The 14,108-nt window shown below is 41.4% G+C and overlaps 1 protein-coding gene across 1 annotated transcript in view; it reads left to right on the top strand.

Moving 5' to 3' along the window:
- The first annotated feature begins 256 nt into the window (after positions 1 to 256).
- Positions 257 to 14,108, top strand: part of lrba (LPS-responsive vesicle trafficking, beach and anchor containing) — a 190,430-nt gene continuing 176,578 nt past the window's right edge. Inside the window, 2 exon segments of the mRNA XM_080463151.1 lie at positions 257 to 452; positions 578 to 1,157. Of these exon segments, the coding sequence (XP_080319277.1) occupies positions 987 to 1,157 (171 nt within the window). The 5' untranslated portion in view covers positions 257 to 452; positions 578 to 986.

Genomic DNA, 14,108 nt, shown 5'->3' with positions numbered 1-14,108 from the left:
CAGAGGAGACTGACGATGAGCTGTTTTTGCAGGTGTTTTCTGTTTTTTCCCAACACACAGAAAAAGCTTGAAACCAGCTGGAATGACTTTATTTTACAGAAAATACGCCAAAAGGCTGGAATTGTTTCAATTTGTGTAACAACATTACAAAGAAAACCTCACACGTTAATCCTCCATCAGCACAGGAGCCACCTGAGGGGCACACCTGCCCTCGAGCCGCTCAGCCACACGGCTGCCCACTGCGCATGCGCCGTCCACTCAAGGGCTCCACTGTCATGGCGCTGACGAGCTGAAGCTACCGGGGCAGATCAGGAAGCAAACGCAGCGCAGCTGGGTCACCGTCGCCGTCTCACCCAGTCGGCGGAGTTCCTCGGGAGAGCCGCGAGCGCACGCTCCCGTCCTTCCTCTATTTCAAAGCGGGGCCGCGGACGGACACGCTCCCTCTCCAGTTTGTGAGTTTATTTTTTTTTCTCGGACTGTGCCAAGCGCTTCTTACCTGTCAACTGTGTGTGGACTCGGTGACAATAGCAACTTCCACCGGAGACATTCAAACTGTTGTCCTCGTCTGTCCGAGCAGGAGGAAGAAACGGGGACCGGACGGACTCACCTGCGTCTCCTGCATCTTTTTTTTTTTTTTTTTTTTTACCTGCAAGAGCTCGTCTTCCCTTCTCTTTTTTCCCTCTACCAGCATTAATCCATCCGTGTGGTTTCAAGTTACGGAGCAGAGGAGAGGAGCGTTGATATTTTCCAGCAAATGATCCCGACGCCTTAGTCTTACTGTCTTTTTACGGACTTTATTTTTCTGGACACTTTTGAATGGGGAGCATTTTATTTTTTATTTTCTTTGCTCATGTACCTGTAGACCGCCAGCAGCCCAGCTGAAGGGGAGATAGAGCCTCCTTCCTGCTCCTGACGCGCGGCTCCCTTCAGCCCCCATCGCAGGTGAACAGGTGCTTTACCTGTGATCGCCACCTGCCCCCGAGCAAATGGCGAGCGAGGAGCCGTCTGATGGCAGGGAGGGCAGACCGCCGGGCGCAGCCACCCTCGCCCCCGGGGTGCCCATCAGGGGGATACGGATGAAATTCGCCGTGCTGTCCGGCCTGTTGGAAGTTGGAGAAGTTTCCAACCGAGACATTGTGGAGACGGTGTTCAACCTGGTAAGCTGATTATGGGGAGCTCAGGACAAGGCCGGGGATGGCAGTGTCACGCTGTGCTGCCTGCAGGGCTGCACTGTGACATCTGAACAAAAAAAAAATGTAATAATAACGCTCACATCATCCACATTTGCATTAATAGAAAAATAGCTCGATGATCCAGCGGTCACTCTAGTTTTGACACAAAGGTTTACAGCCCACACTGGAAACTGAGTCACAACGAAATGACCTCCCTCTGGCTGCTCCTTTTTACTCCTGCAGCCATAATGTGATCATCCAGCACATTGTTTTATTTCTGTTTACCAAACAGCTTTGTGATTAAGTGGTTGGCTACCTAAAAAAATAAAAAAAAAAAAAAGTTTCACTGCAGAAAACTATTTCTGCATTTCCTCTCTCCATCTGTGGCAGATCCAGGTCAGGCACAATGAGTGCCTTACCCATCTCTTACCTGTTGGCCACCCTCAAGTTCTTATCTCGCTTTGTCTGTCTGCTGTACTGATATCGCCCTCCTTATAGGGCACTGGTATGACAGTGAATGAATGAATGAAGCCATGAAATGTATCATAAATGAGAGCGCATGCTCACCGAGAGGTTTGGCAGGTGAGGTTGGAGCACGAGAGGGAGGAAGGGAGGTGTAGTTGTGAAGGTGGAACCTGAAAAACTGCTTTGTCACTGTGGTGAGACAATGGTGTGTTTTAGAAAGGAAGGATCATCCTCCATGCCTGTCCTCGGATAGTTGCCTCCAACACCCCCACTCTGCTGTAGAGGTCACTGGCCTGGAGTGCTGAGGCTTTTCTTTGTTTCACCAGCAGCCATAAGCAGCTATCCCATCATGTTAACCCTAACCCTAACCCACACTATAGGTCAAACATTCCAAAAACAGTATTGCAGAACTGCTTTGTGTGGTACATCACCTAAACAATTTAAACATGACAAAAGTTCATGTATGATTCACTTCAACAAACACAAAATGTTTCTTTTAAAACAAAGAAAAGCAGCACGTCTTGAAATACCGGAACATTAAACAATCAATTACCAGGGCTGGTAGTGGCCTGAAGCAGTGATGTGCGGCTTTGATCATGTTGAGGACCATAGAAATGTTACCTCGCTACCAGAGGGCCAAATTGTACTACATTATTGAATGATGGAGGAAAAACTGGAGCTCTTAGTTTAATGTTGAGAGACAAGGCTGTATGTCGGGCATGATATTTGTGCATGCATTTGTACATTTCCACCGTAAAATGTGGTTAGTTTTACATTATCAAGGAATAACTGAAGTTGCTGTTGGATTCAGATGTGGTGAATTTACCTTTTTCCTTACATGGCCTTTTTTGAAAAGTATTTCAACGCTGCAAAGAAGATGGACCCGCCGACCGGGAGTTGCTTATATTCTAGTCTTGAGTTCAGGGGAGTCCCCGAGCAACCGTCTGAGCCCCCTAACTGCTCAGGATGCATTGAGACAGGCATGTTGTATACAACTTGTGCCAAATCAAAGGTGGATCACAGTGGAGACCCTGGAGAAGAGCAGCTGAGACGCACCGCCTCCCAGTCGATTATCAATATAATTTGTGATTATTTTTAGCTCCACTCGAGCACTGATTACCACCTTTTGGGAAAAACTTGATCCGTTTCAAACTATATTGCAGGCTTGTCACCAAAGCTATGCTCATAAAAAAGTGAGGCCAGACATGAGGTCAACCAAGTAAACGGTAAAGTGGTTTTTATTGTGGAATTGTCTGCTGCAGAAGCCATTTTTCTCATTTTTCTGTCCTTATCTGCAAAGTAGTTTTTCGATGTTATCAATTGGAGACAAAGAGCTATGCCCGGAAATACAGACAGAATATTTTCCAAATGCAAAGTATGAGGAAAGGAAACTGCCAAAGGCACGTATACTGTGTTTTCTTAAAAAAGGGAAAAAGTCATTATTTCCCAAACGATGTAGCTTACTGTAGAGACGGTGTTGGAGGCACACGGTGTGATCTGACAGGAATATCTGATTTCAGCACTACCTGTGATCCTGTGACTCCACTTTTAGCATGGTCAGCGTCATTTTAAGGGCTTATGCGGCTATGCATTTCATTGTGATTACCTCACTCCTCACGCTCCCCCCCCCCCATTAGGCGACAATCTGATTTACTTACCACGGAGGCCAGAGCCCTCTTCTTCTTGGAAGTATCACATTTACAGTCTTCTTGCCGCTTGGGTCCTTCGTCAAATTTGGTTAAATGCAGCTTGGGCTCCTCTGGAGGTTTGTCTCTCTGTGCCACAAGTAATCGCAGCAACGGTCCTGATGACTTGTGACACCCAAGCTGGGATTAGAAACGCCAAGTCTCCCTTGTTTTAAAAACAAAAACATTTTTGCCTCAAGAGAGAAGACAGTGTTTCTTGCATAGTTGAAGAACTGATGCCTCACACTGTTCTGTTGGCTTCACACTTCTCTTCCCCCCTATCAGTTAGAACATTTGGTTCAAACTAGAGATACACAGGGAACTACAGTATATCACTGTCGGGTGAAAATGAAAGTGAGGGTTAGTAAATAAGAGACTCGTGCTTGAATTACCTACCAAATTTCCTCCAATAAACTTCTGATCCCTGAACTGGTATCTATGTGCTTAGAGACGTATATTTAATTTTTATTATCATACTGCTGAGACGGGTTGCCTCGTCATGGCTCACAGGACCGCACCTGTCGCGTCTAGCAATCTGTCTGTTCTAAAGCAGAGTTAGTGCAAGACAAAGAATTAATTCCATATGCTTTTTTAGGTGTTGCATTATTACACTTCAGGTTTTACTCATGATTTATTTGCCTGTTTTTATGAAAATTGTTGTGCAGAGAATGCATATCTGAACTCTGCCCAGACCGTCTTTATAACGGCATTTTGTTTTTTAATAATATATAACACCCTCATTTGCAATGAAGAACCCCCTCACAAGTTTTTTTATTTTTATTTGTTTGTTCAAGTCTCAGTCCCACCCTCTACGGTAGTTTGTGTAATTGGCAGCAGCTGAATGGTTTTATAGGTTAAAGTTCATTCACCAGATTCCCTTGAAGACAGCTCACTGTCCACATGATCACAAAACTGATCACGCAGTATTGTTGGCGCGCCGCAGAAAGACATAGAAAGATTGACATCGAGCAAGCCTGAGAAACTGTCAGAAACCTCTTTCTGGCCTCCTGCCATTTGTCAAGTCCAATGGTCACTCGTGTTGTAGCTCGTGAGAAAAATATGCGGATCTCTTGGACTCGGGTAAATGTTTGACTTTATTCAGCACTAATTTATTCCATCTGTGAGACAGGTAGCTTATACAGGCAGTTTTGGATGAAGCCTTGTGCTGTAAGCGGCTGCCTCCTCAAAGGCACACTATACGTGGCTTCCTGTAACTCTGTGTGTTTTTGGTTGGGCTAACCGAAACAACATGCCCGGAGCTGCAAGGAGCTGCAGAGTGTGGTGCAAGATTCTCTGTTGTCTGCAACAAGTGTGACTGATTGACGTAATTTGCAGCTGACAGAGTAGCAGGTTTAGGTTTTTACACAATTACCAAACAATCAAATTGAAAGTTTATCTTACAGGATAAAAATGTAATGCAAAATGTCTCCCCTATTCAAAGTGTATTACCTGTCCATCCTGTCAGATGCTTCAAATATGATCACTCATCAAAGTAACAAAGGCTCATTATGGCCTTTATTATAATGCTGTTATTCCAAGACATAATTATAGAAAATAACTGGGGATTAGAAGCATGCTTCTGTTATATATTAAAGTCATTTCTGTTAATCTCACGCAGGAAACCAGAAGACAAAGGCCTCTAACAGAGATTAATAACAACAACAACAAAAAAACATTTAATATTTTATGTTAAAATAAAATGTAGGTTTTGGTTCTTTTAGAGTTGTAAAAGATGTGATCCAGTAAGTTTTGGTTTGAATATGTTTATCAGATTTTCTGGTTTATGTTCTTAACTGGATTTGCTCCTTGATTGGCAAAGTGATGTTTTTGTCTAAAAAATGTACATGTGTCTCTTTGGAGAAACCCTATTACAGTAATCATCCCTTACCTTGGAGCGTCACAAACCAAAGTGATTCAGCTGTATTGGGAGTATCTCGGACTGCTCAGTGATGTAGTGAATGGCCCCCTTACCTCATATTGAGCGGTCTTTCTGGAGCCACTGACTGAAAACATTGTGTTTCACATGGTACCCATCACATTAAATGTTAATTGCAGTTGTGTTTTGGCTTTTGTCCCCTGTAGGCTTTCAATCACTAAGTATTTAGCATTGGGTCACTCACCTTCTCTGGCGAATTCACCTCTGCTACACAATCTCATCTTTTTAGAAAAATCCCCTCCGACAGTCAGCTGGTATATTTTGTAATACCGCAAATACATGGGATCAGTCTCTATCATGTGATATCTCTAACAGACTGAACAAGCACAGTCTCAGAGGTTTTATTTTTACATCTGATGAAATAGTCTATATTTGACTGAAGCAAGCTTAGAAGTTTTGCATTTCAAATATACAATAGTTTTATGTGTTTGTGTCTGGTTTCCATTGTGAGTGGAAACTGATGGACACTTTGTACCGAATATCAGGCCTGCTGTGTTTCTTTTGTGGCTCTAAATTCTCATTCTTATCGCGTCTGCACATGCGTGATATTTGTTTGATAGTGCATCGTTGCTCACTTTATCTTGTCTTGCACTGATGCTGACACAGAGGACCCTCCTTTGAGATACGCTGTCACAATTGAAAAATAATTGTTCCAAACTGTGTCTCGGCTGCATTTCTTAAAATAGTCCACTTGCCACCTTTTTTCCTCACATTGCCTTGTGAAACTTTGTTGTGCTTTGGAATAATTCACCAGGCTTTAACATTGTGAAACTGATTTATTTGTTTGGTACCTCTATCTTTGCAGTCACAGATGTGGGGTATTTCTAAGGTCCTTAAGATCTTTACAACTCATATTTCAAATCTTCATGAAGTTGTTTATACGGTCATATGAGACTGGTAATGCTGGCGTTGTTCAGAGCTTTTTCACTCTCAGCCGACGTGCATATGATGTGGACAGGAATGCAACAAACACACAAACTCTGCCTTCAGCTTTCCAACAATCCAGCACAAGTGCCAGAGGAGTGAGGGCGATCCTTGTTCTTCCCCTGTCTCTCTCCAGGCATGCTTTGCCTTCTCTGGCAGTAACAAAGAGCCCTCTAATCTGACACATGAATGAAATCCTATCTGCTTCTCCCTGCTATCTGTCACATCAGCCCGTCGCCACATTCACACCTTTCTAAGCCATTTCTCTCTCTCTCTCTCTCTCTCTATCTTGAATGGGGTCTGAAACACTCGAAGGAAGTCGTCTAAACAAGCTTGACCCGAGCCTGTTTATTGTCGAGTGGAGGGTTTATTTTAATTTTCAATCATATTATTATAAAATTAAAATAAATAAAATCTCTCTCTCTCTTTCTCTATCTTGAATGTGGTCTGAAACACTCGAAGGAATAAAATACAGTAATTTATACAGTACTTATAAAATACAGTATTTTTGTTTGACGTCTTTCTGACTCCTAACAGCTGTGAAACGGCAACTGTCTGCTGGGTTAACACACAGGTTTGACGAGTCGGCTCACCAGGGGCTTCAGGTGTAACTGGTTCTCGACGGCTTCAGGAGTGATGCTCGTTTTCTGCTTACCTGTGCCTTCACCCGGCTCTGGAGGTCATCAGTTAATGCGCCCATTGTCACCGAGTTGACACACAGGCGGGACTTCCTCATGAAACGGTCTAATGATATTTGAAAGAAAATATGTTTCCTATAATACAGATATGGAGATAAACCTATAAGCAAACTTGAAATGTAATCTTTAGCGCTTTGTGGCTGGAGAGAAATGCCCCCCACCCCCCCTTTAACAGATGTAACGTGATTATTGCTGATTCACTTGTAAACAAAGCTTTTGTTTTCACATCATTCTTGAAAGCGGGTGCTCAAGAACACTTGTACCATATGGCATTTGAATGCTTTGCTACTTCAAAAGTTCGATGTCCAATTTTCCTCCAATAAATAATGACAGTTTGAGGGCTGGGGTTATTCTTCACAGGCAGATTTGTCAGAATTGTGAAGCATAGCGCATAAAATTCAATTAGCTTCATAGTTTAAACATGCCACGGCCTTGTGAGAACAATTCTAATTAATTTGTTAAACATTTCTCAACCTATTTGTAGTCCTAATTGGTTTGTTTTGTTTGGCACGTGCCAATTTAACACATTTTCCACTAGACATGATGCTTTATTTAAGTTTTAATGTATTAAACACACACTTGACGAAGTAACATTTGTCATTTACTTGAAAGTTGTTTTCAAAGCTTCCAGTATTAATCTTAATTTTAGTCAAGGGGGGGGAAAGACTTTGTGTATTATATTTATAGTGCTCTCTAACCTTTTTTTCTTTCACGCAAATTGATGTATCGGTAGTAATTTTATGTGTAGAGCCTCTCTCTGAAGACTGAACAGTTGACGCAGTGTGCTCTTAAACATGTTTCGCTATAAGGAGTGTTTAGTGAAAGATTAACCAGTCACAAGTCATTTCTCTTCATCTGCAGTGGTTGGGTTTTAGGAAACGAGGCCATTGCTACTTTCCGTGGCCCACATCTCTTCTTTTATTGTTTCTTCTATAAACAGTGCCAGCTCAGAGAGGCATTTCGTCCGAGCTCTCTCTGTTTGTTTTGGAGGAAGCCGAGAACAGGAAATGTTGGGGGAGACTCTCAAAGACCAGCAAGCTGATAATTAAACTGTACGCCAGAGTCGGCTACAGGAGCAATTACAACCTCTTCCTCTTTTATTTATGAATGTAGACTAATATTCCAACGTTCAATTATTCGTCTACGTTCAATTATTTGTCATTTTCAATAAACAATGAGTTCAGTGACTGAGATGGGTCAGATTATTAGGACTAGTCCTACAGGGCAATGCAAGAAAACACTGGTTGCATCTAAGACCAGTGGTTGTTGGTGGGTTTTTTTCCTGTTCCCCCCTCTAACAAAACCACACGTGCATGTGCAGATAACAGTATGATGTAACTATTCTGGCGGTTTCTTAGCTCTTTTTTTTTTTTTTTTGTCATGTTGGTCCCAGTCAGAATCTGGAAGCGCCGTTAAATTAAACCGTGAGCCTCACAAACGCTGTCCAAACCTCCATGATTATTGTTGTCACTACACTCTCACACATGCAGAGAAGCTGTTGACGACAACCATAGCAAATTTGCCATATTTCAAAAAGCTGTCCATGTTTAAATGACACATTTTTAAAAAAGTGCAGTTTTCACTTGAAAATGTTGACCTGTAGACCCTTTCCTAAATGACAGCTCAAAGAAGTAATGCATGTATTCTCACTGACTATTACTGATGTCAATTTGTGTAGATTGCACACTTTTGGGAGTCCTGACAAGGTGACAAAGTCTGACCCAAAAAGTTTGGCTTGCAGGGATTGTAGGACAACTCGTCCACAAAACTGCAACCCTGGACAACTCGTCCACAGATAAGATTTCCGAATTTTTTTGAGAAATTAAATCCTGCGCAATGTACTCTTGCATATTACTTCTAATTGATATTTTTCATATATCTAGTAAATGTCCATACATATATAATATAGTATTCCAGCTCGTTAATGACTATCAGTCATATTTTAATCATGTTTAGCATGTAACGTCGCTACTGTATGAGCCCCGCAGCTCGTCAACATGTCGGAAGGCGGCCTTACGTGATGCACCTGAACGCATCACTCAAAGCTGTCAACTATGAAGCGGTGTTTTACCTTTTCAGCTGCACAGCCCATTTGTTTTCAGAAATCCATTTCTGAAAACCGTATTCCTGAAGACCGTATCTGGGCTGGTGCACAGTGCACCCCTGTTGAGTTTGCGCTCTGTGCAGCTGCCTACGTTTATGTTTTTGTGTTAAATATATTTGATAAACCTTCCAAATGTGTCAAATATACTTTGAAATCCAATCCTTCAAATCAAAAATGCTGAAAAAAATTGTCATGGACAAGTTGCTCCGAGTTGTCCGTGGACGGGTTGTCCGTGGACGGGTTGTCTGTTCACCACTTGCAGGTCATGCTGAGCCTGAGTTAAGAAGGAGCGGTTTGTACTCAGGAGACTTGGAAGCTAAAATGACCTTGACAGCTTGCATAGTTATGCTTGACTTGTTAGTTACTCACAACGTGCTCTTCTCTTCCATTTCGTTGATGAATGCCAGAATTTATGACTTCTGCGCTGGTCACATGCACACCCAAGTGGTGTTACCAAATACTTGCCGTGCCAAAAGCTTTTTTTTATTCCAGGTTGATGCTCAAGACTGACTGGTAACAAAGGCCTGAATTAAGATAGTGAGTCCGCCTTGTGGGAAGATGTTTGTTAGCGATCATATCTTACCTGATCCACAATTCTTTGTCCACATAGCCATGTGGTCCCAAACTGATCGCTTTTTAAATGATCTTCAGCAGAACCACACTGATGACTATTCACTGTGGTTGTGTGAAGACCGATTGTAGATATTTTGTCTGTAGACCATCCCAACCTACAGTTTTTGCGCAGTATTTCAGTAAAAGAACTAATTATTTGATATTTAGCTCATTGGGATCTTTGCTGAGCACATCTGGCTTTGTCCTTTGTGTGTTCAACCACTACATTGGCTTTCACACCAAACTCACCTTGAAGTACTGGCATGGTTGATAGATTAACATGTTGGAACTCAAAAGAAGAGCTTCTGGCTAAACAGAAAGCAAAACTAACCACCTGGCCTGCAATCCTCCCTTCACAGCTGGGGGTGTAATGATATGCTAATACAGCAAGCCCACTAGCAGAGTTTCAGTGCACAGGTCTGATTATTAAAACAATATGAAAAGCATCTACGTTATAACAGAAACATTACACATAAATGGTTGCCTCATGTTGGTTCTTTTTAAATAAGATTTCTCAAGGGATCACTTTGTATTGGGAGGTTTAATCTGGAGTGCCTAGATGCAAACAACATCCTCAACGTTTTGCTGTACAGCTTTTCAGTAATGGCACACACTGTCTTTACTTGATACGCCCATGAATAGGTAGGCTTCGTCTTGTCATTGAAATTTCATTGCACAAACTGTTCACTTATATGAATGTCACAAGATGTCAAGTTAATTTCATGACACGCTCAGCAGTTGTTTACAGGCATCTAACAAGTCACATGATTGCAGCTAACTAATAACGCTGCCTTTCACAAAGGTTAATTTGCACACTGTTTGAGGTTCCTCCCTGCCAGTGCAAAGCGGACCACTTCAGCATTGACAGGTCATGCACCGGGCTCAGGTGTCTGTTGGCAACACCCCGTGGCTGAGGACTCATTCTGGACATTAACAAACCACATCATTTTAGTAACTAAAAGCAAGTTACTTTTGAAGAAGGAACTGAAATGAAAATCAACAAAACCAAAGTTATTAGTGGAAGAGAGGTACTTATGACTGGCAGGATGGTCATCTGTCAAGGAGGAGCTTTGTAGATGGATTCATGGACCAATCTTAGTTTGTAGCAGAATGATTTCATAGTTTTCTGACTATAGTAGCAATGATATTAAAATAATTTGGACTTCAGGCATTTTTTTTTTGTGTGTGTAACTGCTTGGTTTCTAAACATTGACACGGTTTTGTTTGTTTATAAAACAAAAGGGGGATAAAAACTCTGTTGTTGTAGCCTGGCCCATCATGGGTTAGATCGCATGATCCTAACTTTAAGAGATCTTGTCCTTACTTTCAGTGTTTACTTACTTGGTGATGTATTGCTCCGAATTTTGGCGTACACATTATGAAACTAAGTCTTCTGATTTACCTGGTGTGTTGAAATTCATGTGGGCAGACAAACTGCACCTCGATTTTTTTTTTTTGTGCAAATCTTTGACGCCAGAAACCTGTGCTGCAAGACAGGATGACATTCAGTGAGGTAACCTCAAGGTGTTAACTTGTAATTTACAGAATAATGAACGTCTATCGCCCGCTCTGGAGCAGGTTTTGTTCAGTATAATGGCTTGTATTAATAATTACCAACCAACTCTGAGTGAAAATAGCTTGTTCTTTGTCGAGGAACTTGTGGATCTTTCTGCATATACTGAAAGGAGTGCCTTAATTCAAGTATAAAATATATAACACAAGCCCAATCATTTTACATTTTACCAATGAATATCCTTGGAAATTGTTTTTTTGGCTTCCTAACGTGAGATGAACAGCAGTAAAACATAGGCATACACGTCAAAGCAAAAAATTTAAGAAACGCAGAAATATATTGATCTTGCACACCACCTTAGAGAAACATACCCATATTTATTCCTCATATGATCATCCGCTCTTCCATGTTGATATGTGTAGCCCTGGACTGTGAATGTTAAGTGAATACATACAGATAACAAGAGTATAACCCAGACATGTCATTCCTGCTTCCCCGTACTGTGCTGACTTGCTTGAGTCTGATAACAATTGATTGCTCAAATTAAGTGTTGGCAGAAGCTCTGATTCTCTTCGTTATATGTTACATGGCAAAACTTTCACATATGTGAATCGCTGTTGTAAATTAGAATTCCAGGAATCTGTTACTGGCCTCCCTGTGAACAGTGGGTGCATTTCATTTGGGTAATTTTGCTCTTGGCTTCACCCCTGTCTGTTCTGCCAGTGTGAGTTACAAGGAAGAACGGCAAGGAAGGAGAAGCTGTTGTTACCAAATGAGACGTCCACATCTTTCACATGTTTGCTGTGACACCTAACGGGGATATATGTGGTGTCAGTGATGGAAATAACACTACTGGGCAATTTAGTTTTTTTTTTCCCCACTAAGAATGGGAGAGATGTCAAATGATGGCAGCTATACATATTTTGAGCAAAATGCAGCCTGAATTATTTGTGGACCACCGCAGGTCTAATGAGCCTTGTTTTCAGGTTCTGTCAGGAAGATGCTGCAGCTGCGTGGATGTGTTGGACCCAAGTCGGATATTTCTTTAAAAATGCACCAACGAAGGAGTTGAAATTTACCAACGGAAGATGAGAATAGAAAATGCACACAAATACAGAGCGGTGGATAATCTCTTCAGGGTTCATTCATGCTTGAGACTCTACACAGTGTATATTCTTACTTTTTAATATTCAGGATGACTATGAGGGACACTGCTCTTCTGTTGGTTTTTAGCTGTATTTTGCCTTCAGGATTCAAGCGTACATAGTAAAACTATTGCAGCTACTTGCCACCAATTTATTCTCCTTGTCCCATCAAATCAGCTGATTAATCAGTAAAGACGACAAAAAAAGCTCAGCATGTCCTCACTCAGAGCTCCTCAACGAGTTTCCCCTCTTCTCTGATCCATCCATCACGATGGTGCAAAGAAAGATGACGTTAGTGTATGCAGTCAGTTTTTGACAAAGCAAATGGCATCTTCTTAATTGATTCCAATTCTTTAGTGTATTTTAACCTTTTTATTTAAGCCTATGAAGGAGGTAAATACAGGTTAGTTCCAAATGTATAAGCTTGCATTCATGGCCGTTTATTTAATCTGCTTTTAGGGAGACTTCATATTTATTAAAAGCTTTTTTTCGCAGCGTCGACTGTCTGTAGGTCCAAACTAAGTTCATTGTCTGATGGATGTTTAAAGCCAGCTTGACAGATTGCATTACAGCTATGCTAAATATTAGCCCAAATGCATGAGCACAGCGCTTCCGTCCCCACTGCACTGAGAGAGCCTTTGGCTGAACTTAACTGCAGAGCCAGAGATGTAAAAAAAAAAAAAAAAATTCTCTCTCGCTCTGACCTGTTTTCACACACTGCATCCGCAGCTTATCGGACCACATAAGAGATGCAGCTCGTCAATAAAATCTGCAGAATCAAAGATAACTAAAGACCTTTAGCTTCTGTCTCGGTAGGTTCAAGAGAATTTAAACTGGATGCACCAACTTAAACTGTTTATGTTACAAGGGTCCATTTTCCATGTTTCTGTGTTTTGGTTTCAGTTTTAAACTTTTCCACCAATTTCACAAGTCGGTGAATGAATCATTTTTAACAAAATATAAAGTAAGGGAATGTTTCATCTGTGATAAGATGGCACTCCTCAGTGAGGTAAGTCATCTAAACTGAAGTGTTGTTGATGCATTATTTTTCTTGTTACTTCGGGTGTAAAATATCTGTTTCTGCAACGTCAGTATTCTCCTATTAATTGCTCAAAATACATTTGTTTTCTTTCATGCAATTGCCAAGAGTGCCATGAGAGAATAGTTAGGAGATATCGTTATCCAGAATGAGGCCTGGCAAGTACTTAGTTAATGTGTTATTGAGGATGTTTACAAAAAGTAGTACATTTGGATACCCTCCTTTTTGATTAGTTTTCCTTGAAGTACCAGACTCTGCTTCGGCGTTAGGAGAGGAGGATAAAAGGGTGGGAAAGGAAGAGCTTGCAGAGCTTAAATTAATGAACTTGTATGAATTTAGGGGTGAGTTGAAGGCTGTGCAGCTCACATCCAAATGTCTGACCATCTGCCAGAACCACAGGGTTGACATTAAGCTTTTTTCTTGAAAAGGAGGAATTGACTTCAGAGATAAAGTTAATCACCAAACTTTTCCAACTAAGAGTTCTAATTTATCTGCACTATAGCTTTAATAGTAAAGACTATTTTATAGAAGTTGAGTTATAATGATGTTTCACGTTATCTTTGATGTTTAGGATTGAAGTGTTTCTTTAACTGTCTTTGGTATGAATTTCATGCTTGGTGCAACTAATGTCTTTCCTTCACGAATTTACATGCATCCTATTAAAGTGAAGCCTTTGGGTCAGATCTGAACTATTGTCAAAATGCTTTGAGAAGTGTAGACCTTGCCAAATTTGTTTTTATTCTTGCCGAGTCTTCTGGCAGAAGACTGCATGCAGAGTTCAAGCTCCGTGGCACCAAACATGTAGCCCGAGACTC

This window comes from Lipophrys pholis, assembly GCF_963383615.2.
Source record: "Lipophrys pholis genome assembly, chromosome: 5".
NCBI classification, from domain to species: domain Eukaryota; kingdom Metazoa; phylum Chordata; class Actinopteri; order Blenniiformes; family Blenniidae; genus Lipophrys; species Lipophrys pholis.
The sequence above is the reverse complement of the archived record's forward strand: the minus strand, read 5'-3'. Positions and strand labels throughout refer to the sequence as shown.